Genomic DNA, 25,802 nt, shown 5'->3' with positions numbered 1-25,802 from the left:
CACATGTGGTGTATGTTCTAAAATGTCCTTGCAATCTCCTGTATATAGGGCATACCAAAAGGATGCTAAGAGTCAGGATAGCTGAACATATCCAGAAAATTAAGGTAGGATTCAAGGACCACAATGTATCCCTCCATTTTAAATTAAAACACAACCAGGACCCATCAGGTTTACAATTTTGGGGTGTGGAACATCTAGAGCCCCATTGGCGAGGATCCAATCTCATTCATGAGTTATCAAAACGAGAAACTCAATGGATATCTAACAGAGGCGCTCTCCCCAAAAGGTTTAAACATTGAGTTAGATATCAACTGTTTTATCAGGGATATGTAGTGGGGTCTGGTTAATTTCAGTTTTAGTTTGGATGTTAACGATTTGAGTCAATTTTGATAAAATTACAGTATTGTTGTAATAACACCAAATTTTAAAAAAGGTCTATTTTGCAGTGTCTATTATTCGCCTTCTTCACCCATGATCGCTTATTTAGATAGGTATTTGTGTGTGTGTGTATTGCATGCGCATAAGAATTTGTGCATTTGTGTACACACATATATTTTAAAATTTATTCTATTGGTTATTATGCTTTGATGTTTGCTGCTGTATTGTATATATTTATAGTAGTATATTCATATGCCCCACTCTGATTTTATTTAATTTATTTACAGTGGTAGTAATTTTTTTTTAGGAAAGAAGAGTGGAGCCTCACGCATTTTACATATACTCCTATATGCAGACCCATGAGCTTGATTACACGTTAGTATTATTATTTTAAATGTGCAGTTTTATGTGTTTTGTCATACGTTAGCACTACACATATTTAGAAGTTGGTGGCTTCTTATATTGTGAATTGATTATGTACCGGATTACGTTTATAAATGCACATATACCATTGTTTTTAATCAGAACTAATTATGCACATTCATTTACGTATGTAATGAATTGCATATCTGCGTTTTAAATAGCCGGTCTCCAATGTTGCCCATTTCAAATCTACGGCGACCTCAGGGCTGCTTTGTTTACATGTGTGGCTGAGAACCATACGGCCAGCTGGGTTAGACATCACGGTGGTCTGGGCGACGTGGGCCGGTGACATGCTTGAGCTCCATATAAATGTATCTTCCAGACCACGCTCTCAAACGAAGACAGGAAGTGACGAAACGCATCATGGACGTGATCACGATGGTTTCCGGAAGTGACGCGTGCGTTTTATGGACAGCTGGAATGCTGATATTCATACACACTCTGCAATTACTACCAGCTAATGGGCGATTCATGCACTGGCACTTTGTTCGCTTAAGTTTATGATTTTTTGGTACGTATATATTGTAAGGGGCTGTTCTGGGAATTAAAATGTGGATTGACAGACTTACGCTATGTGGCCGATTTGTTCTTTTCACATGAATCCCTGCATAATACATTGGTAAAAACGGTGGGAGTTCATTCAGAACGGTGGAGATTCAGTCTGAGATTGTATGCACATTATCTCTGCATATGTGTTTAGTGCATTCCCAAAGGGGAGATCATCTCACGTGGAGGATTTTTTTTCTGGTGGAAGGTGCTTCTTCACAATTGATGACTACATATGACATCACTGAATCACATCATTTCCATATATGAACATTAGATTGAAGCTTGCCATCTTTAATTATATGACAAGAGTGCTGCTGCAATGTTATAAGGAGCTCAGTTGTTCGAGTGATTTTATTATTGTTTTGTATGTTTGTAAACCCACTAACAAAAAATAAATAAAAAACAAAAAAAACACCTGCAAAACAAAGGCATAATGAGCTAGTATGCATAGCATACTAGCGCATTATGAAATATTCACCTTAGATCGAAGCACCTGCTGCGGTCCCAGTACACAGCTCCGGCTGGCGACATCACTCCTGGAATTACTTCAGGATATCGCAGGCTCCGACACTGATTGACCGCAGCCGCGATGACGTCACTCCCACACATGCGCGTGGGAGCCGCCAGCAACTACACAAACATGCCATTGCTTCAGTGCGCATGTGCCGATGACGTATGCAGATACAGGGGATATCTCCTAAACCGTGCAGGGAGATATCTGGGGTAGCTACAGGTAAGTCTTATTATACCTGTAGTAAAAAATGGATTGTAAGGGTTTACAGCCACTTTAAGGGCTTGTTCACATTTGACTAAATTACTGACGCTCAACAAATGCTCCTATAGCGTTTGTATGGCATTAGCATGGGCGTCAGACAGACATCAATGAGCTTTAGAATGGGTTATTTTTTTAAAGTGTTAAACGCCCCCTAAACGCCCTATGCGCGTTTTAATTCACTGCACCCATACCGCGCCAAAAACACTAGAGGGTTTGCAGAGCGTTTACATAGACTTGAATGGGAGGCGCTGAAAGGCCTCAAATGCCTCCTGACTCGACATGAGGCTTCAATTTTGAAGCGATGCAACGCTAATGCTTAGTGTGAACAGCACAATGTGCTGGTTATTATATCTTGTGCATAGGCATTTGAGGGGCATTTTTAATGCCTCTCAAATGCTTGCTCTTAATGTCAGTGTGAACTAAGCCTAAGTCTTGGGGTAGAGTAATCTGCTGTATGAGGTCATTTACATCAGCCTGCCTGCTAACACGGAGACTTCCGCGTACCAAGCCAGGCCATTGCCCCCCCCGGCAAACTCTGTGTACTAAGCCAGGTCATTACCCCCCTCCAGCAAACTGTGTACTAAGCCAGGCCATTGTCCCCCTCCGGCAAACTCCGCGTACTAAGCCAGGCCATTGTCCCCCTCCGGCAAACTCCGCATACTAAGCCAGGCCATTGTCCCCCTCCGGCAAACTCCACGTACCAAGCCAGGCCATTGCGCCCACCCCATCTGGCAAACTCTGCATAATAAGCCAGGCCGTTGCCCCCCTGGCAAACTCCGCATACTAAGCCAGGCCCCCCCCCCCCCCCCAAAACTCTGTTCTAAACCAGGCCCTACCCCTGGCGAATTCTGCATTCTGTGATCCACCCAGCAGAGATCCATCATGAAGCCCTTGGTTGGGATGATGTAACACTTTTTAGCAACATGTGAGTGCATGTTATTTTAACCCTATGTTTTAATAGATCTACACTTGGATGGCTGTGCCCTCCCTCTTTACTTTGTCAGCATTAGTGTGAGACTCCCAGCTGCCTTAGGCCGCGTACACACGGGCGGACTGTTCGCCCAACTTAGTTAGTCAGACAATCCGACAGACAGTCCGTTCAAAATTTGCATGAACGGACTTGACCACACACGATGAGCATACAGTCCGCTGAAAGCGTGCGCGATGACGTGAACGGCACGTACGACGGGACGAGAAATTCGACGTCCAATACACTGCAATGCAACCTTCGGCCGTGTAAATCCTTTCTGAGCATGCGCCAAACTTAGTCTGTCGAACTAGCCTACACACGAGCGGACTGTCTGCTGAAACCAAGTTTGGACGGACTGTCTTACGGAAATTCCGTAAAACTTTGTTCGTCAGACTGTCCGCTGAAGCGGACACACGAGCGGATTGTCCGCTGAAACACTGTTCAGCGGACTAAGTTGGGCGAACAGTCCGCCCGTGTGTACGCGGCCTTAGAGAAGTTTTGGGGGACCGGTTGCATGGTATGATTAAAGCCTGCTGGAGGGAGGAAAAAGGCAATTACAGCTTAATCCTCTACCCCTATGAATTAAAGTCTAAATAAAAAAAAAAAAAAATAATTCAAGAAGGCAGACTTGTTAGTACATGCAATGTAATTCCTGCAATAAAATAAACCTACCTGCCTGCTCATAATCTTCTTTAAAAATAAATGAGCTGTAGATGCACAGCTCAGTTTATACTGCCAGACAGTTGCTTAGTTGCAGGGATGAATGAACTCCCACACATTCACAGGAGTTACATCCACCCTGGCCAATCAAGACACGCAGGCGTCGGACCGTTAAAGCAGAGATAAGTATTGCAGATATTAGTTCTGCTGTAGCAAGCATTTACCCTTGCACTGTGGGTGCCCTCCAGGAGTTTAGCCGATACCTTGGCATTCTGAGAAATTTAGAGCTGCTGCTCTGCCCTGTACATCCTTTCACATCATCCTCCTAACAAAAACATACTTGATGGCTGTAGTGCCATGGCTGTATACCACACAGTACTACAATGCGATATGTATGCACATTGCGATTCCTTTGAATGGCATTGCAAAGCTCAAACACAATGCACATTTTCTACAGAGCACTGCAGCACACAATGGGGGATATTCGACAAATTAGCAACAAAATCAGATGCAAATCTGCTTCTCATTTGGCAAAGTCTATGCAACAGTTTTTCTGTCCATCTGAGACCCCTGTGCAGCCAACAGAGACAGATGTGCACAGGTCTGAGACACATTTCTCAAGAAGAGGAGGCAGCAAATGTTCCCTAAAAACAGCACAATAAAGTAGTAGGGAGGCTTCATTCTGTCCGTTGTTTCACAGCTCCCATTTAGCATTACCTTCCTGTGCAGAAGAACTGAGAAGTGTCTACCTGGGTGTATGCAGCATTGCAATACATGTCCCTGCGTACAAAAAGAGCTATAAAATGTGACTGGGTCCTTAAAGTGGTATTAAGCCCACAGTTTTAAGCATGTTCGGCAGCTTATTTAATCACTTCCCGAGTACGCAGTTTTTTTTTTTTTGTTTTTTTTTTACTTTTAATCCTTGTCTAGGTTCCAGTTTAAGCTGGTGCCATGACCACTGCCCCAATTTTCCTGTTTCAGGGCAGCTCCTTTCTTTCAGCATCCTATGGAGTCACTATTGCATGCAGAGCCCAGAGTTGTGTCTCCCTACATCAGGACCATTGAATAAAAATTTGTGGAGGTCCAATCGGTGAAATCTTCTTCCCGCAGGAGGTCTGCATTGCATGTTTGTGCAATGACTGAGATCCTTCACATCCTTTCCCCCTCCCCTCCTCTTATATCACAATCCTGTTCTTACATCGGTGTCCTCAATCCCCCTGCACATCACAATCTCCCCTTTAGAGCAGTGTCCTCTGCCCCTCTTTCACATCACAGCCACCCTTCCAATCACAGCCTCCTTGCAGTTGAAGCGCAATTCACATCACAATCCGCCCTGAAGCTCTGCCCCCTTTCCACATGACAGCCTCCTCGCAGCTTGGCCTCCCTTTGCACATCACAGCCCCCCCTGAAGCCCTGCACCCCCTTTCACATGACAGCCCCCTACTCCCCCTTTCACATCCCACCCCCCCCCCCGCAGCTCTGCTCTCCCTTTCACACCTCAGCCGCAGGCATTGACATCACCGCCTGGGCTCCCTCCTCATTCCCCGGCCGCCGGGCCAGTAGGAGAGAAGAGTGGAGCCTCGCGCATGCGCAGTAGGCTTCACTGTCGGGTTCCCTTACTCGCAATGGAGGCGGCATGCACCTGACAGCTGATGGGAACATCAGCTGTGGTACCGACATCGTTGGACTCCAGGACAGGCAAGTGTAGCTGCTGGCTTTTAATTTTTGCAGTGGTGGGCGGACCTCTGCTTTAAGGTGAGCAAGGAAGGTTTTTAGCCTTTGGGTAGAGGCACTATGATACATGTGACAATGTCATCGATGCATGAAAGTGGTATAATTGGGGTCAGTTGTACTTGATATTTTACCTAAACTCCTGAACTATACCCACATTTATGCTATCCTCTTGAAGAAGCAGACAGTGAAACGTGTCAGGAAGGTATCATTCTCTGCTCTACTGATTGAATTGATATAAATAAATGGACAGCATAACTATGTAAGCCAATGATGGATGCTGCATGACATATGTACATTATTAAGGGATATGTAAGGAGGTGGATACCAAGAAGTATCAGGGTCAATCCTTTAAACGTGGAACTATAGTTCCACTATAACAAACAGCGAGAAGGCAAGCTCTTTATAGTAGAAGAGAGATGCAGCGATTCTTCCACAATAAAATGCCCCTACCTGCCTGCTCGCCGTCTTCTCTGGCACTATAAACTGAGCTGTGCATAAGCAGCTCAGCTTACAATGTCGGGTCAGTCTCTGTGTGCGGGCCAATGAAGGCAGCCAAAGATCGGCACACAGGAGAAGGCACCGACAAGGCAATTTAGTTCTGCTTTAACAGGCGCATGGATATATCTATGGTTTGTATAGGATAGAATTTGAAGCTTTATTTTTAGTATTTGTTTATTATTTAGTGTTTTTTTTCTTTGTAATAAAATAATAATTTTAGAGGTGCTACAAAGAGTTAGGCCTCTTTCACACGGGGCGGATCAGTAATGATCCGCCCCGTGATGATCCGCTCGCTCAGCGGGGATCACTCCGTTGTCCCCGCTGATCCAGGGGCGGACAGGACGGTCTCTGCACACTGTGCAGGGACCGCCCTGTCAGCTCTCTGCTCTCCTCTATGGGGATCGGACGAGCACGGACCATCTGTTCGTGTTCATCCGATCTGCTCTGCAGACGGATAGAAAAATAGGATTTTCCTCCGTCTGCAGAATCGGACTGTTGCGGAGGCGGACAATAGCGGGTGTCTGCGGATGCTCATCCGCAGACACCCGCTATCCCATAGGGATGAATGTATGTCCATATTTCATCCGCAAACGGATGGATGAAATACGGACATACCATCCGCATGTGTGAAAGGGGCCTTAGGCTCTGAAATTCACACTAAACTCTGGTTAAAAAAGAAATATATAGATTTTTTTTTTATTTTTTTTTCAGAAAAGTAACATCTATTGCTCTCAGCCTCCTCCTCCTGTTTGAACCTAGCCATCCTCTTTCTCCATGGTGGCACCATATGTAGGAACATAGTAGAGTTGTGCGATTCTGGACAAAATGAGAATCACAATTTTTTTTTTGCTTAGAATAAAGCTCACGATTCTCAGCGTAACATCTTTTACATTATACAAAAAAAATTTGCGGAACTTTAGTGTGTTTTTTTTTTTTTTTTTTTTTTTAATTCATTGAAGTGTATTTCCCCCCCCCCCCAAAAAATTGTGTTTGAAAGGCCGCTATGCAAATACAGTACGATATAAAATATTGCAACAACCACCATTTTATTCTCTGGAGTTTCTGCTAAAAAGATATATGTTTGGGGGTTCCAAGTAATTTTGTAGCAAAAAATATTGATTTGATTTAAGCATCAAGTGTCAGAAAAAGGCCCAGTCTTTAAGTGGTTAAACTGATCTCATTTACAGACCAAAGTTCTTACCTTTGATCTCTAAAAGAACCGAAGATACGTTTCCTTTTATCTCTCAGCGCTGAGCAATGTTGATAAACATCACTGGCTGTTTTTTTTTTTTATTTTTTTTTTTGACAGTTGTATACATTCCCCTCCCCCCCATGATCTTCACCAAGTAAAAAACACATACAAAGAATAGATCCTTGATTGGATATTATTGGAATGCTGTGACCTATAGGGACTCCTATAACCGAGACAGCAAACAGGACATCAGAGAGGCAAATGAAAAGGGAAAAGGGGGGAAAAGGGGTTAGCCGCCCTCTCCTGCACCATGTTTTTATTGCAATCTGAGTTCTCGCTAGACAGATTGACACCATCAGTCCTACTGACCATTATCACCGTATTGGTCAATTGAGAGCACGCTCAGGGCACAGTACCAGCACAGAGAGAGGTGCCAAAGACAGCGCTCAGTGCAAACTAAAGAGCGGTAGCATCCAATCAGATGACCACTGTGATAGTGGTCACGATTGCCAATCCTTCCTGCTCCCCGCATTCAGTTTAAAAGGGATGCCGGGGTGGGTGGGAGTTCAAAATCCACTTTCCAGTGTGTGACAATTTAATCGCACGGGTTGTCAATTCTAGATGAATTATTCCCATTGGAAAAGATCAATAGATTTCTCAAAGCATGCAAATACCTCATACACACGGTCGGATTTTGATGGAAGCCTTTTGTCGGAAATTCTGACCATGTGTAGGCTCCATCGGACAGTTTCCACCGGAATTTCCTGTTGCACAAAATTTGAGAGCGGATTCTTAAATTTTCCAGCAAAACAAAATTCCGACGCAAAGTGCCACGCATGCTCGGAATCAAGCAGAAGAGCAGCACTGGCTATTGAACTTCATTTTTATCAGCTTGTCGTACGGGTTGTACGTCACCGCGTTCTTGACGTTTGGAATTTCCGACCAACTTTGTGTGACCGTGTGTATGCAAGACAAGTTTGAGCCAACATCCGTCGGGAAAAAAACATGGGATTTTGTTGCCGGAATGTCCGATCGTGTGTACGTGGCATTAAACTTACCAACACCATGTAATAGGACAAACCTAAACAAGTCAATTGAGTTTGTATGGGCAGGCTGATTTTACCCAAAGTCAATCCATCAATCAACACGTCGTAATTTTTTTTTTTTTCCGTGCTTGTGATCATTGCTGGCGGCTATAGCCTCTAGCAGTAATCGTGTTCTGCAAGTCAATAAGGCTCCCTGTGCGCACATCCCCCCCCCCCCCATGCCAGAATACAATAGTGCTGTGGGAGGGATTCCACACTCTGTTGAGGAAATTAAGCGATTTTCTTTCTTGCAACTCATGGTGGAATCATCTACGGCCAGCCATACACTATGTAGATGAAGGTGGATCTGATGGTGATCATAGAGGGACTGATTTTATATACGATCATATTTAATAGATTTATAGTCTGATCTGAAGTTTGAAAAGATCACTCGATGTGCCATACACTTGACCATCGTGCCAAACAAGCAACGTTCCATATAAACAGATTTTCTGTCAAGACCACTCAGCAGAATTGCATCAAAATCAATCCGTGTTACTCAAAAATCGACTGATAAACGCAGCGTGCGTCTTTTCCATTATTCAAGCATCCGATCTTGTGAAGAATCCTTCCATCAGATCATTTGGTGCATGACCACCATAAAGAAGACTGTACAACCAGATTGTATCATGTACAATCACCTCCAGACTTTCCAGGTGTCACCAGAACACAAGGAGAGAGTGAACTAAGGGGCTTGTTTATACCTGTGTTGCTCTTTGAAGAGTGAGGTGCAGTGGATCACTTTTCAGAGGGGGGGTACAATTGTCAGGCACACAGGAGGCGATACTGCTGCCACCTAACTACCTGATTTTTTTTTTGGACAGCTGAATGAGATGCTTTAATGGGAACACCACAACCACCAGCCTAGCGTTTCACTTGATTGGGTCGCACTCAGTGGTAGTATTTCCCACCCAACACAACAGGGAGGGATCATTTTTGCACATCACAAAGCATCAGAGCCATGGCATGTGTACACCCCGTCCAACTGCCTGTGCAGCTTAACCCCTTCCTGCCTGCCCTGGTGTCCCTTCAAATAGTTCTGAATGTATAGGGGTGGGAAGGATCAGCGATCATGTGACCGCTGTCACAACTGGAGGCTGGTCCTGTCAGTTACCGGTTTCAGGGAGAATTCACACCAGTCAATGCAGCAGCTGGTGTGCAGTACAGTGGGATCCCAGCACTGCCAATTGCAATGCATTGCACTTTTTTCTTTGTAAATAAAAACTTTATTGAATTCTCAGAGTGACAGGACCCTGCATTCACTATATATGGTCTCCCACAGAACACGGAAATGCAATTATTTTAGTAACTATAAACTGCTAAATACCTTTTCTCCTCAGCAGTATATAGCAGTCTTGTGACTTCTATCAGTGTCTGGTTAAAGCTTGAAGGAGTTATTCTCCTCTGTCTTATGAGGCTGCGGGGCCCCTGTGCTGATCACATGCACCCTCCCAAGAGAAAAAAAAATAAAAAATACACCACACTCTAGCAATACACACAAAACTAACGTTGGCCATACACTATACGAAAAATCGGCTGAAATTCGGTCATTTAGACAGCTTGTTCATTTTTCGGCCAGTTAATGGGCACAAAATCCATAATTGTTGGGATATTTCTGAGCCTCTGAGCCGAAAAAACGAAGGACAAGGTTGGAAATTTTCTCCCAACTGAATGATAAATTGAAAGGTTAATGCGTTTCCCTGTCCAAACTGTCTGCACAAGGTATATGTGCAAAAAACACACACACACACACACAAAAAATGCATTAATTTATGTCCACTGAACGATTTTTTGATCATTACATGACGGCACTATTGTTTGCGCTCGCGGCCGAATGTTGGTTTTTTCGAAAATGGGTTTGGCCGATTTTTCATATAGTGTATGGTGAGCTTATGTGCAGCCTGTCCTCTGGCTCTGTATTATCAGGAAATATATATTGGGGACAGTGGAAGAAGAGGAGGACCAGAGAAGACGGGATCAAACAGCTGTTTTAGCACAATGCAGAGGTTTAACCCCTTGGGTTCCACAGTGAGTACAACAAGCGTGCTTTACTGCATATAGACTGATTTTACTAATGTGGGTTTAGTAACACTAAAGTAGAAGTAAACCCTCCTGTCATTTTCAGCCAAGGAAGCTGCCATCTTGGCCTTTGTTTTTAATCCCCAACTGCCATGTGATCAGTTATGACACCAGCTATTGGATGGTCTGACAGTACAAGCAAATGTGACAGTTAGCGATCCCGGCATGCTGGGAATGTAACTGTTTTCTGAAATCTTTAAATCAATGGGTTTATACGGTGGATTGCCTTACACTGCACTGCGTTGATGAACAGTGTGGACTGCCGCACTTTTTTTTTTTTTTTCACTGCCCCCCACTGTAATGTGGTTGTGTGAATCGGGTAGTTTGCGTTGCTGAGCGGCTGGAATAGCTGCCCCCACACCTGCTGTAAACAATCTCAGTCCAGCTGAAGCTCCGTCTTTGACAGCACTCTCAGAATACAATCACACCACCCAGTGACACATATGTGCGGCACGAGAGCATTAAAACCCACCCTTTAGCCGCCACACGTGTTGAGTGGTCGTAAGGGGTAGGGTGGGGGGGTAGAAAAAAAAAAAACCAGCTCAGCCACCTACTTTTATTGGTGTAAAAAAGTGAAGAGGAACCTCTAACTTTGTAGGGATTTCCTGTTGCATCACAGACAGGAAATGGAGTGAAATCTTCCCATAGAGACACAGTCAGCAGAACCTAGGTAGCCAGTGGATTCCCCCTGCCCTCCTCTGGGCTCTACCCTGACCGCTCTGGGCTCTACACACTCTACCCTGACCGATCTGGGCTCTACACACTCTACCCTGACCGATCTGGGCTCTACACACTCTACCCTGACCGATCTGGGCTCTACCCTGACCGCTCTACACACTCTACCCTGACCGCTCTACACACTCTACCCTGACCGCTCTACACACTCTACCCTGACCGCTCTACACACTCTACCCTGACCGCTCTACACACTCTACACTGACCGCTCTGGGCTCTACACTGACCGCTCTGGGCTCTACACTGACCGCTCTGGGCTCTACACACTCTACACTGACCGCTCTGGGCTCTACACACTCTACACTGACCGCTCTGGGCTCTACACGCTCTACACGCTCTACACTGACCGCTCTGGGCTCTACACTGACCGCTCTGGGCTCTACACACTCTACACTGACCGCTCTGGGCTCTACACACTCTACCCTGACCGCTCTGGGCTCTACACACTCTACCCTGACCGCTCTGGGCTCTACACACTCTACCCTGACCGATCTGGGCTCTACACACTCTACCCTGACCGCTCTGGGCTCTATACTGGCCGCTCTGGGCTGTATGAAGCCTGGAGAGTAGTAGCAGGGAAGGAGAGCAGGTTGTGGCTGGGCAGAGCCGGTATAGGGGACCCGGGGAGCAGAAAAGCGATGGATGGAGGAAGGAAGGAAGTGAGCGGTGGGTGTGGCCACGGCACTCACCGATGGTGGAGATGAAGGTGGTGTTGAAGGCGTCCTCGCTGAACCTGAAGAGCAGGCACGTCTTCCCCACCCCGCTGTCCCCGATCAGCAGCAGTTTGAACAGGTAGTCGTACGTCTTCGCCATCTTCACACTTTCCTCCCTGGGAACAGGAGCCACCGCCGGCCCGCCGGGACCGCAGAACACCAATGGGATGCCGGTACGGGGGACTCTACTGATGACGTCACCTTTCCTTCCACTCGCTCGCCAATAGAGAAGGAGAGGCGGGACCCCGAAGTCCGGTGTCACCCCGGAGACGGGTGACGCGCCCACGTTATCCCCGCCTCTTCATTCTAATGAGCTGTCCTGGCGCAAGGCAGAGAGGGGAATGTAGTCCTCTCCATGCAGGCTGTGCTGACCAGAGGCCACGCCTTGTATGCGTGTTGTGTGTAGTACCACCGTCTGGAAGTGGATGATTATAGCGCTATGACTCCCTCTAGTGTGCGAAATGAGAATGGACAGGCCATATCAAAATAAAGTGTAACTCCAGTCTTGTGCAGAAAAAACGACACCCTCAGTCATTGAAGGGTCCCGTCAGCTTTGGTCCTCCTGCCCTCTGTTCTGCTGGCAGTACTGTTTGCTTCACAATGTCCTTCCTCACACTAGGCTAGGGTTGCCACATTTTCTTCAAGTCAAACACGAAACACTTTAGCGGCACACAGCAATTTTTTAATAAACAGACCTGGGGCAGCTTTTTGGGCACTCCAAAGAAAATAACAATGCTGAGTGCATAGTGCCCCCTCACCCTCCTGCCAGGCTATGTTCTGAGGCACATCCCTGTGAGAATATTGTGTCCAAGGTTCAGTCCGCTTGGACATATGATTCAAAATCCGAAGTGTCCGGGTGAATCCTAGACAGGTGAGAACCATACACTAGGCCCTATTCACACATTGAAGCTTCAAAATGCTCAACATCCAAAGTCCTGTGTACTTCAGTTGTGGCTCCTTACACCTGAGCATAGTGTCACTTCAGGCTTGACTTGCTTGTCTTTGGCCCTATGAACCTGAATATCAACGACATCAAGTTTCTTGCCTAAAAAACAAACATAAATGGAACAGGCGTAACCAGGCAGCATTTGTTTCCATCTAGTCAGATCCGTCTAAACAGAAAAGGACGCAGTCTTGTTGCATTCTAAAAAATGGACCTGAACAGACGCAGATGTGGTTGGCTGTAAATGGATGATAATATCGCCTATTAATCACCATTGAAAAGCGTTAATTGTTACTGGCACCCCCAGGTATCTGCAAACACAAAATGTTTTCATGCACACGAAATCGCATGGTGCCACGGTTTTGGAAAAGAGTCTGAGATCTGTTTTTCACACATGGGGCAGTCCACTGAAGTGGAAATGCACAAAAAACATGCACCTGTAGGTGTGGACCAAGCCTTATTCATGCATAAATCCTGGGGGTTTTACCGCCTTAATGCCGGTGGTACTCGTACACTATTTTGCTAAAAGTATTGGGACACCTGCCTTTACACGCACATGAACTTTAATTGTATCCCAATCTTAGTCCGTAGGGTTCCATATTGAGTTGGCCCACCCTTTGCAGCTATAAAAGCTTCAACTCTTCTGAGAAGACCGTCCACAAGGTTTAGGAGTGTGTCTATGGGAATGTTTGACCATTCTTCCAGAAGCGCATTTGTGAGGTCAGGCACTGATGTTGGACAAGAAGACCTGGCTCGCTGTCTCTGCTCAAATTCATCCAAAGGCGTTCTATCGGGCTGAGGTCAGGACTCTGTGCAGGCCAGTCAAGTTCCTCCACCCCAAACTCGCTCATCCATGTCTTTATGAACATTGAATTTGATGGAGGGGGGATTATGGTGTGGGGTTGTTTTTCAGGGTTTAGGCTTGACCCCTTAGTTTCCAGTGAAGGGAACTCTTAAGGTTTCAGCATACCAAGACATTCTGGACAATTTCATGCTCCCAACTTTGTGGGAACAGTTTGGGGATGGCTCCTTCCTGTTCCAACTTTACTGCGCACCAGTGCACAAAGCAAGGTCTATAAAGACATAGATGAGTGAGTTTGGGGTGGAGGAACTTGACTGGCCTGCATAGAGTCCTGACCTCAACCAATAGAAAAAAAGAAGGGGGTTTTGGGACTTTAAATGAGGCATGTGCGGAATAGAAAAGATAGTCAATGTTAAAAAACAAAAAATGTACACACTGTCAGACTTTGCAGCGGAGGTCCGCTGGACTTTCCGAACGAGCAGACCTGCACACACACGACCAGACTTTTCTGGGGGACTAGGTCCACTGGACAATCTGCCTGACTATGGCGGGGGTCCGCCGGACTTTTGAAATGAACAGACTTGCCCACACCTGGAGTAAAGTCCGTTCATTTTGAACTTGGCTCCAGGTAGACGGAACTAGCAAAGGAAGTGAAGGAAGTGAATGTCGCCGCCTCCACCCGCGAGATGGACACCTCGCTAGTCCCGTCACCTGGTATGAATTTAAAGGGGAACCCCTACACCGAAAAACCGGCGTGGGGGTCCCCCCAAAGTCCATAGCAGACCCTTATCCGAGCATGCAGCCCGGCCGGTCAGGAAAGGGGGTGGGGACGAGTGAGTGCCCCCCGCCCTCTGAGCCATACCACACCACGTGCCCTCAACATGGGGGGGTGCCTAAAGCACCTTGTCCCCATGTTGATGAGGACAAGGGCCTCTTCCCAACAACCCTGGCCGTTGGTTGTCTGGGTCTGCGGGCGGGGGGCTTATCAGAATCCGGGAGCCCCCTTTAATAAGGGGCTCCCAGATTCCGGCCCCCTACCCTATGTGAATGAGTATGGGGTACGATGTACCCCTACCCATTCACCTGGGGAAAAAAGTGTACATAAAAAAACACAACACAGGTTTTTAAAGTAGTTTATTAGACAGCTCCGGGGGTCTTCTTTCGTCTTCATGGGGTCTTCTCGCCGGACTCCTCCGTTATCTTCTGCTCTTTTGCTAGCTCTTTTACTAGCGGAGGAGCTCGTCTTTCTCCTTCGTCACCGCCACCGTCCGGGGATCTTCTTCTGACTTCGGGAGTCTTGTCCCGCTCTTCGGTTCTTCTTGCCGGGCCTCCGCTTTCTTCTTCCAGCTCTTTAACTAGCGTTGGCCCGGTCTTGTCGCTGTCGCCGCCTTCTTCTTCTGTTCTTCTTCCTTCTGATGTTGACATGATGCTCTCTCCAGCCTTAATGGCAGGGACACGTTATGTGGCGACTTATATAGGGATAAGGGGCAGGGTCACCGGGTGATGTCACATGGTGACCCTGCCCCTTATGATGTCACAGTCCTGGGGCTAGCGAGGAGTCAATCTCGCCAATGGAGGCAGCAACATTGACTTTCTTCGCTAGTTCCGTCTACCTGGAGCCATGTTCAAAATGAACGGACTTTACTCCATGTGTGGGCAAGTCCGTTCATTTCAAAAGTCCAGCGGACTAGCACACAGACGGGCGGATTGTCCGCAGGGAAGAAAAAGTCTGCCAGAGCCCACACACGGGCGAATTCGGCCGGATAGTCTGATCGTGTGTAAGAGAATAAATTTTATGCTTTTTAACATTGAGTATCTTTTCTATGCCTCACTCAAAATTCCAAACTCCCCTTTTTTTGCTCAACCCAATAGAACACCTTTGGGATTAATTAGAGCGGATACTGTGAGCCAGGTTTTCTAGTCCAACATCAGTGCCTGACCTCACAAATGCGCTTCTGGAAGAATGGTCAAACATTCCCATAGACACACTCCTAAACCTTGTTGACAGCCTTCCCAGAAGAGTTGAAGCTGTTATAGCTGCAAAGGGTGGACCGACTCAATATTGAACCCTACAGACTAAGACTGGGATGCCATTAAAGTTCATGTGCTTGTAAAGGCAGGTGTCTCAATACTTCTGGTAATATAGTGTATATGCGGCCTCTCAGCAGGTGGGCCTTAAAGCTGAGCAGCCACATATATGCGTACCAGAATGTAAATAGAGCTCTGACGAGAGCGTACACCCTGCGCACTCCCGGCACAGTTACCCACGGCTAAAGGAAAGCTCCCGATCTCTACTTGCGATTGGGAGCTCTCCGTTCATGTGACAGCCAATCGCGGTGGTCACATGATCAGAAACCCTACCCCACCACATCAGAAACCTCTTAAAGGGCCAGGAGGTACCAGAGTTAATAGGTTAAATTGTCACCTATGGAAAATTTAGTATTGAAACTTAATGCAGTTTCATGGGCACACACAACTGTAAAGCTTGAAACTGTAAAGCTTGTAAAAATTTTAATTTTTTCAAATGTGTGCAAAAAATGCACCATTTTTATTGAATGACAAAATTTCTAATGAAAAAACGAATATTGGTACCCCAGTTCAGTACACATATCCTAATGAGAGCTGTGGGGCTTCCTGTTATTCCAGAATAGTCATCAGCTTACATGCACATACTACAACAGGGGACTCAAAACTTTCTAAACAAAGGGCCAGTTTGCTGCCCCTAGACTTCATGGGGGCAAGACTATGGCCAATGGCAACCATATGACCTCTTCTTGGATGCACAGGGGCAAGAGAGAGGATAGCGTGAGTAGAGCAGCTCCACTGGAGACTTAGAACGGGGGAGATTTCCACATATAACCAGTTCTTCCTGAAGACAAAGGTGTGATTAAGTTGTCAACTGTTACGGTACTACTACAGTGAGCCCACGGGCGAGCAGGTAACTCGGGATCCCCCGGGGCGCGGAGTCTACGGGCCAGCTGGTATTCTGCCAGGGACCCCCTCACAAGAGTTTGGGCTTAGCTGAGTGTTAACCCCAGGTCACGACTCCCGGGTTCACCTGCTCGCTAGGGGAGCACCAGAAGACACTTTCAGACAAGGGTGGATGGATGAAGCAAAGGAGAGCCGGATAGCGAGCCAAGGTGACTAGAGGACTAGCCGAGTCGGTACACAAGAGATCAGTTCACGAGAGGTCAGGTTCAAACAGGTTACACGAAGGGAGCTCAGGGACAAGCGTTGTTCAAGCAACCAGAAACTGGTCTGAGAGAAATTTAAATAGAGAAGCAAATGGGGGGCTGGACAGGAAGTAGCAGGAAGGAATGATATATTAAGCAACAGGTGAAGCCGGCGACATCCATAGCTGTAGAGTGCAGCCAGAGCTGAACACAAGCTAGTGGAACAACAGCTGCCAGTCGACCTACAGCAGTAAAGGTAAGACACAGATCAGCTCTGCAGCTGATCTGTGACATCAACCTTCCATGGGAGATCTCCTGAGAGTGAGCCGTGCGGGCTGGAGAGAGTCAGTCTGGAGGACTGAAGGCCTAGTGAAAGGGGGAGCTGCAGCTTGGTGGGTTGGAAGTCCCTAAAGAGGTGGTGCTGGGACCAGTAGCCACAGGAGGAGAAGTACAAGATGGTCAATGTATTCTGTAACACAGCAAGGGGCTTCGAGTTCAAACCTGTAAGGGGCCATTGCTTAAATCTGATGGAGAGTTTGTCAGATCTACTAACAGTGATCTACCTGGAGTCTGCAAGCAAGCGAAGTGCAGGAGGAGTGTCAAGGAGACTGTATATAGGAAGATGTCGCTAAAGTTGTTGGCAAAGTTTGTTGCTGAAGCCAAGTGGACATCCCATAACATCCCATCTTTATTCAACTTATTAGCCCACAATAAATTGCAAAAACAAAATCACGGGCTGTTCTCTGACTTTGGAGTGCCTGTGAAAATTTGGTGTGCCTAGCTGTGCAGAAGTGACGGATCCAGTTCATCTATGGCCCTTAAGGGAGTGCACTACACATCAGTTGAAGGAAAGGTGTTGCAAGGGCCAGATAAAGGCAAGCAAAGGGCCACAGTTTGGAGACCACTGCTCTACAGCATAATGCCCTTGGAAATCATTTAAAAATCAATTTTGGCTACTGTTTAGAAAGAGTATGTGGTATATTAGATTGGAAACTTTTCTTGGTTAGGGACTGATGTGGATTTCTATATTTCTTCAATACAATACATAAACCAAAGACTGGAAGGTTTTGATAAGGAGGTTTGCTGGTGTTAAGAATAGTCCTATTCCTCAAATGCAATTATATAATATTGAAAACTTTTCCTAAACCTAAAAACTAGTTAAACAAATATATATGGGTTTCTCACAGCAAACTTCCATAGTTTCACCATCTTAGTACAGTAAACCTGTTTAACTCATATTCAGTGTTGCTGTATCGTATTTGTTATTGTCAAAATGTCTTTATTTTCATTGATAAAGGTATGAATGAATTCAGAATGGTTGAGAATTTTAGCATTCCTATTTATTGGCTGCATGAGAGTGGAAAGTAACGTGCTGATCCTTTGGCCTGAAGGCACTTGACACTAGAAGGCGTGGTGGATTATTTCATTTTCCGGAGACACCTCTGACCTTCCCATTGAGGGGTCTGAAAGTTTCCCTGGAATGTTTTATAAATATATATCCCATTATAATATCCACTGATACTACAAATGACTGCTCTATTTGTTCTATGTAATTTCATTGCATAGTCAATAGCCTAAACTTTAATCAGAGATTCGGTATCTGAGCAATGAATAAGCTCATTGTTTTAGTGCCCTGACTAGTACATTCCTAGAAATCCAACGTTAGGGAGTTATGTTAATGGACAGCATAAGTTGACATTTATTTTATTTTTCCATTGTGCATTTTCAGTTTACAAGTAGATTAGTTGAAATAAAAAAGTGGCATATACAGAACAATTTTCACCAAATCCATCCAATTATTGTTGGGATGGGCATGTTCTAATCTCTGTGGACCCTCTGCAATATCTTCAAGCCAAGCCATCTTGGAGGACAAAGCAATTGGCCAGGAGGGAATGATTGTTAAAGTAGTTGTAAACTCTTACAAACAGTATACCCAATGAAGTGGGCGGCACAGTGGTGTAGTGGGTAGCACTGTTGCCTAGTTCAAATCCCAATCACAACACTACCTGCCTGGAGTTTGCATGTTCTCCCTGTGCCTACGTGGGTTTTATATATATGTACTGTACACACAAGCATGGTTTGAATTGGTTTAGTAAAAAACACTTGATAAGACAGTGCCATACATAGAGCAACCTTCACCGAATCCACCTAGTTACTGTTGGAATGGGCAATGATTCTATCTATGTAGACCCTCTTCAACATCTACAAGCCAAGCACTCAAAGCAATTGGTTGGGTGTTTCCCTTCGGGGGGGATGGTTAGTCAAATTTTTGCAACATTATTTCATAATTATATTCATTCAGATAATTCAGTAATCAGAATTGGTTTTATAAAGAAAACGATAGATGGAACACTTGATATTCGATAGTATTGAGTGACCAGCTCTTGAAGTCTTTAGTGTAACTATGTCAGGGCTGGGCTCCTTCTCTGAGCTGGCCACTCAGCTGTCAGCTAATTGCCAGCTCCCATCTCTCTCCACAGTTACTCAGCTGTTGATGATGCTGCTCGTCAGTCCTGCCTACTTAAGCCATCCAGTCCAGAGGAGCTCTGCCTTCGCCTTGGTCACATCACAAGAAACTATTTCCTGCGTTCCTGTTTAAAGACTGGCTTTGCTGACATCAGTTATGGCTCTAGATCCTGCTTGTTGATCCACTACATTGATCCCTGACTTCTGGCTTGGCTGACTATCCATTCTGGTTACTGAACTTTGGATATGTTTTGACTATGTTTGTTCTTTTTACTTTTATTATTAAACAAGTGTGATTTAACTGTACTTCTGTCTGATTTCATGGTTTCTGACAAACTGTGACACTTCAGCTAGGATCCATTTTAGCACTGGACTAAAGCTGAGGTTTGGCTAAAGAGGATGTTTAGTCTAACAGCTTTATTAGTGACCTAACTTACCTGGAATGTATGTCTTGTGTCTTGCAGGCTGGATCCTGGAGAATTCTTCACTGCAGGGATGCCCCGTCTTTTTTTTTATCTCTGAACTTTTGGCTCAGCAATGGGTAATTGCTTCGGGTCTCCAGGCAGAATTAAATAGAAAAGTTTCTCAATGGGCACCATCCCCTCTCCCCCACCTTCTCCATTAAAGAGTATGGGGTTAAGAAAAAAAATAATTATACTCACCTAGGTGGATAGAAAATCAGTTCGATGTTGCAGCTGTCCCCCGCCAGCTCTACAGTGAGAACTTAGTGATCAAACACTGCTGATCGCTCAGTTTTCCTGGGACTGTCACGGCACCAGCTCTCTGCTGGGACCCTCCAGGGCTCACTGGAGTGCCAGACTGTGGAGGGGTGTAAAGGGCTGGCTCAGCCTCTCAGCATCCCGCTTCCAATCCCTGCACTGGCACCAATCTATAGCAAGATCGTGCACTGTATTGTGATGCTCCCTGACAGCTGGTTTGTCCACACAGTGATTGGGGACCCACGCCAGAACACCAATAGAAAGGTATTATAAAGGCACTATCAGCATGTTTTTTTTTCTAATCCCTTCATTTGTTATATGTTGTTTCTTAAATCTGTGATTTTGTGTTAATGTATTTGAATTATTTGAACTGTTTTGAAGGGATTTGTGATGTCATACCAGTCTGGGGGTGGGAGGAGCTTTGTTTTTTTCATCTTTTTTTCCGCTTTCTCTGATTGGTTGATGGTTATTTAAATTCTTTTCACTGTTACCCCACATTTATCACATGCCTGATGAAGGGTTCCTGCGTGACTCCAAAAGGTTGCACTCTCCCTGTGTTGGGATCATGCAATAAATTACCCGTTTGGACGCTATTTATGTCGTTCTATGGTGTGCTGGCAAATATCTTCACTGTGACTTGAACCAGGATCCAACTGGTTGTTGCTGGAGCACCCAAATTCGAGAGCTCATCCAGGAATGTGTGCGATGGGAATATGAAGTATTACTTTCTAGAATCGTAACTGATTGATTTTCGGAAATTGCTAAGAGGCATGTTGAGCCTTTTAAAGATATACATTTTTTCCACAAGTTCTTGGAATATGAAGAAAGAAAATAAAATGTTCAAGGAACATGTATCAAGAATATTAAATCTGTAAAAGACTCAACATGCCTCTTAGCAAATCCCTTGGAGTATCTGCTTTCCAAAAGTGGTAATTTTGTGGGTGTTTCTCCTGTCCTGGAACTTCAGGGCCTCAAAAATGTAATAGGTAGTCAGGAAAACAGATGCATAATTTATGCCTTTTGAAATCTTTAAAGTGGAAGTAAACTTCCATTGATTGTTTGTACCTATAGGTAAGCCTATAATAAGGCTTACCTATAGGTACTGTCACATGGCTCTGGCCAGTCACACAGCTGGAAGTCTGTGGACCTGGAAGAAAGATGGGTGAAGATGGATGCGGCCTCAAGCGGTGACAACGAGGACTTCATTTGCAGGTAAGCTTCACATAATTTGTTAGTATGCAGTGCATTATACATTATGCCTTTATTTTGCAGGTGTCAGAAACCATGAATCAGACTGAAAAAGAAGTACAGTTAAATCCCACTTGTTTAATAATAAAAGTAAGTAGAAAAAAAACTTAGTCAAAACATAGCCAAAGTTTGGTAACCAGAACAGACAGTCAGACAAGCCAGTAGGTCAGGAAGCCAGGAATCAGCGTAGTTTAACAGCAAGCAGGATCTGGAGCCAGAAGGAATGTTAGCCAAGCCTGTTTTTAATAGGAGCGCAGGAGAAAGTCTCTATGATGTTGGCGAAGGCAGAGATCATTTGGGCTGGACAGCTTAAGTAAGCAGGACTGGCGAGCAGGATATCATCAACAGGTGAATCACTGTGGAGATATAGGAGCTGGCAATTAGCCGATAGCTGAGCAGACAGCTCAGAGAAGTAAGGGCTGAGCTCAGCCCTGACAGTACCCCCCCTCAATGACCCCTCCCCCTCAGAGGACCACCAGGCTTGAGGGGAAAATGTCTATGGAAATCATGGAGGAGGACAGGGACATGTACGTCCAAGGATGAGACCCAAGAGTATTCCTCCAGACCGTACCCTTTCCAATGCACCAGGAATTATATGCACCCACAGAAACTACGGGAGTCAACAAAGGACTGTACTTCATACTCCTCATGCTTCTCAATGTGTACGGGGTGAGGACGTGGCACCAAGGTGGTAAAGCGGTTGCAGACAAAAGGTTTTAATAAGGAGACATGAAATACATTTGAGATATACATATTAGAAGGAAAGTCTAATGTGTAAGCCACGGGGTTAATCCTGCGGAGAATACAGAAAGGTCCAAAAAACAGAGGTGCAAACTTCAGAGAGGGAACACAAAGTCGGAGGTTGCGAGATGACAGCCATACCCTGTCCCCTGCCAGGTTGGAAGGCACAGGCAGGTGTCTCCAGTCAGCATGCAGTCTGTACCTATCATTAGCATGTCGCAAAGCCTCCTGAACTTGTGCCCACATGGAATGAAGATCACGGAGATGCTCCTCTAATGCAGGAATACTCTACGGAACAAATGAGTCAGGCAACATGGAAGGCTGGAAACCATAGTTCACCATAAACGGGGACAATCGGGAAGCAGAATTCAAGGGACTACTGTGAGTAAACTCTGCCCATGGTAAGAGGTCTGACCAGCTGTTATGATGGTCAGAAATATAGCAACGTAGAAACTGTTCCAAGGACTGACTGGCTCGTTCTGCAGCCCCATTAGACTGCGGGTGATACACAGAGGAGAAAGCAAGCTGCATACGCAACTGTGCACAAAAGGCTCACCAGAACCAGGCCACAGACTGACTACCCCTGTCCGAGATGATCACCTTGGGTAGCACATGTAAGCGAAAGATCTCCAGAGAAAAAAATGGAAGCCAGTTCTTTAAAAGTGTGCAATTTCGTAAGTGGAATACGAGACATTTTCAAGAACCGGTCAACCACCATAAGGATAACTGTGTTGCCCTGGGAGTTGGGTAACTCCACAATGAAATCCATAGACAGGTGGGTCCTGGGCCTATCTCCATTGGGTATGAGTTGTAGGAGGCCCACTGGAAGGTGTCATGGAGTCTTACTCTGAGCACACACGGAACAGGCAGCTACGAAGACGGTTACATCAACACGTAGACTAGGTCACCCGAACTGTTGGAAAATGGCCCAAAAGAGTTGATTTTTCCCAGGGTGGCCAGCAGCCTTGTGAGAATGGTAAGTCTGGAGCATGGCTGTACAGAGACTCTCTGGGACAACACAGCGGTCACAAGGTTTCTCAGGAGGAGCATGGACCTGAGCAGCAAGAATTTTGTAACCCAAAGGAGAAGTGAGACTGGTGCAAACTGTAGCCAGAATACGATCAGGAGGGATCACAGGATGCGGATGACATACTCCTATATATGATCAACCCCCAAACATCGATGCCAGGCCTGATAAGGGAGATCAGAGACTATGGGGCCCTCTCTAATTTTAAAATAAATCCAACTAAAACAGTTATCCTGAACATTGGATTAGGGGTGCAGGAAGAGGAAAAGATACGGTATAAATTTCCCTTTACATGGGAAAAAAAAAGAAATAACATACCTAGGGATCAAATTAACAAAGACAATTTGAGGGCTATATCAGGCTAACTATATCCCACTAATAAATGAAGTAAAAGCGTTACTTACGAAGATGAATAAAGGAACGATATCATGGATGGGAAGAATCAATGTGTTGAAGATGATGGTATTACCAAAAATTATATATAAAATGCAAATGCTTCCGATAAACATTCCAATTGGTTTTTTTAATATATTAAGATCTTTATTTCTAAAATTTATATGGCAAAATAAAAAACCTAGGATAAAATACAATCTATTAACCAGAAAATAGGGGAGGGATGGCACTACCAGATATATACAGATATTATTTAGCAATTATTTTAACGAGAGTGGTTGAAAGCACTAATTTAAACACTAAAAAGAAATGGGTAAAAATGGAGGAGATATTGATGGGGTCACAATTACAAAAAAATATCTGGATTCCACCAAAATTCTGATTTATTAGTAACACCACACATGAAATCACCTTAACAGCACTGAAAAAATGGGATACAATACACCGTAAAAATAAATGGCAATATAATTCACCACTAATCCCTCTCGAGGGCACGAGTTTTTTTTCACCAGGATATGATACACTACTAGGGAAACAAATAAAGGATTTACAATTAAAAGATATTATAAGGGAGGGGAAGCTAATGCCAAAACTAGACTTAATGACAAAGTATAAGTGGCAAATATTGAAAGATTGGGAATACCTACAGATGCAACACTTTGTTAGTTCCATCCCAAAACCAATAAGAAAAGAAAATAGGTTAACCCCAATGGAAAAATTATATATAAGGAAAACAGCACTTAAACATAGTGTCTCACAGCTATATGACTGCTTGTCTGAATTAGAAGTCCAAGGAAATATCCCATTCATAGTTAAATGGGAAAAAGACCTGGGCTATAAAGTGGATGAGACCCAAATGATCAACTCGGTATATGACTCTGTATTTGATATAAGATCAATAGAAGTAAACTATAAATGTTTAACGAGATGGCATTTTACACCTGATAAATTACATAAAATGGACGCCTCCAACTCTAAGTTATGTTGGAGAGAATGTGGTACACTAGGAACAATATTCCATTTCTGGTGGGATTGCCCAGAAATAAATCAATATTGGAGTAAAATAACAGAATATATAGAGAAAATAACAGGGCAAAAAATACCTCTAACGCCAGGGGAGTGTTTGTTCTTAGGAGTAGATGAAAAAACGAGTAAGCACTTTAAAAGAAGAATAAAACTCACTAGTACCCATCTTACTTAATGCTGCAAAAGCCACAATCCCAAAAAATTGGCTACAGGTGAAAAAACCCTCGATTCGCGAATGGATTCAAAGAATAGAATATATCAATAACATGGAATATCTAAGAAAAATGGAAGAAAATAAAATGAAAAAATACCGCAGTACATGGGAAAAATGGAGATTATTTAAAAAGACGCAGCATTATACACAAGCATTAATGGAATAAAGAGTAGTGGAGACGAGGAAGGTCAACAGATAGTGGAGAAGAGGGAAGGGTGGGAAGGTTTAAAAGTAATCAAGTTTAATAACTAAGATATTGGTAGCATATAAAGGATGGTAAAGATAACTAAGTAGATGTTAGTAGAACTGTTGTCTTTGCTGTTTTTTCTGTTTTTTCTCTCTTTCTCTCTCTTAATTTGAATGGCTTTTTTCTTTTTATAACGGATAAATAATAAATAGATACAAGCAAATAAATGAGAAGATAAAAAAAAAAAAAAAAAAAAGAGAGAGACTTGGGAAAAAGATAAAAATATCTTGCCACAATGATGTTAAAAGAGAATATAAGGATTCTGATAATGAACCTGATTAGAATCTATCAATACACAAGCATTTTACTGAGTGGTAAAAAAAAAAAAAAAAAGGAGGGATCACAGGAAACGGAACGGACTCTTGGAACTGGAGGAAAATTGTTGCATCAAAGCGTCAGCTCTTACATTCTTAGTACCAGGTAAGAATGAGACAATGTAATTGAAACTTGACAGAAAAAAGAGCCTCAGACAAGAATGTGAGATTCTTAAGCCGCGTACACACGTAGCCGTCTGTCCGACGTACTTAGTCTGGTGGACGTCCGCCAAACTGTCCATCGGAATTTTCGAACGGGCTACTTGCCCACACACGGCACTTTTTCAGCGGACTAATACGGCGTACTAAGTCCGCCGTACTAAGTCCGCCGTACTTTCGAAATGAACGGACTCGCCCACAAATGTGGAGGAAAGTCCGCTCATTTCGAGCGCGTCTCCAGGTAGGCGGGCCCGCGAAGGAGACGTCGCTGGCCCCGCCGCCTAGTATGGACTTAAAGGGGAACCCCCAACGCCGAAAAAAATCGGCGTGGGGGTCCCCCCCAAGACCACAACAGACCCTTGTCCGAGCACGCTACCCGGCCGGCCAGGAAAGGAGGGCGAGCGAGCGCCCCCCCCCTCCTGAGCCGTACCAGGCCGCGTGCCCTCAACATGGGGGGTGCCTTGGGGAAGGGGGGGGCCGCGCGGCCCCCCCACCCCAAAGCACCTTGTCCCCATGTTGATGAGGACAAGGGCCTCTTC

The 25,802-nt window shown here is 44.9% G+C and overlaps 1 protein-coding gene across 1 annotated transcript in view; it reads right to left on the bottom strand.

The window, feature by feature from the left end:
- The window catches only part of RAB8B (RAB8B, member RAS oncogene family), a 78,115-nt gene extending 66,097 nt beyond the window's left edge, over nucleotides 1-12,018 (bottom strand). The window contains exon 1 of the mRNA XM_077468523.1: nucleotides 11,768-12,018. Coding sequence (XP_077324649.1) covers nucleotides 11,768-11,891 — 124 coding nt within the window. The 5' untranslated portion in view covers nucleotides 11,892-12,018. The remainder of the gene's footprint in view (nucleotides 1-11,767) is intronic.
- Nucleotides 12,019-25,802: the final 13,784 nt, after the last annotated feature.

The sequence above is a fragment of the Lithobates pipiens genome, unplaced genomic scaffold (assembly GCF_037356315.1).
Source record: "Lithobates pipiens isolate NorthernLeopardFrog02 unplaced genomic scaffold, aLitPip1_a1.2 Scaffold_8, whole genome shotgun sequence".
Taxonomy (NCBI): domain Eukaryota; kingdom Metazoa; phylum Chordata; class Amphibia; order Anura; family Ranidae; genus Lithobates; species Lithobates pipiens.
This window is presented reverse-complemented; position numbering and strand designations above follow the sequence as displayed.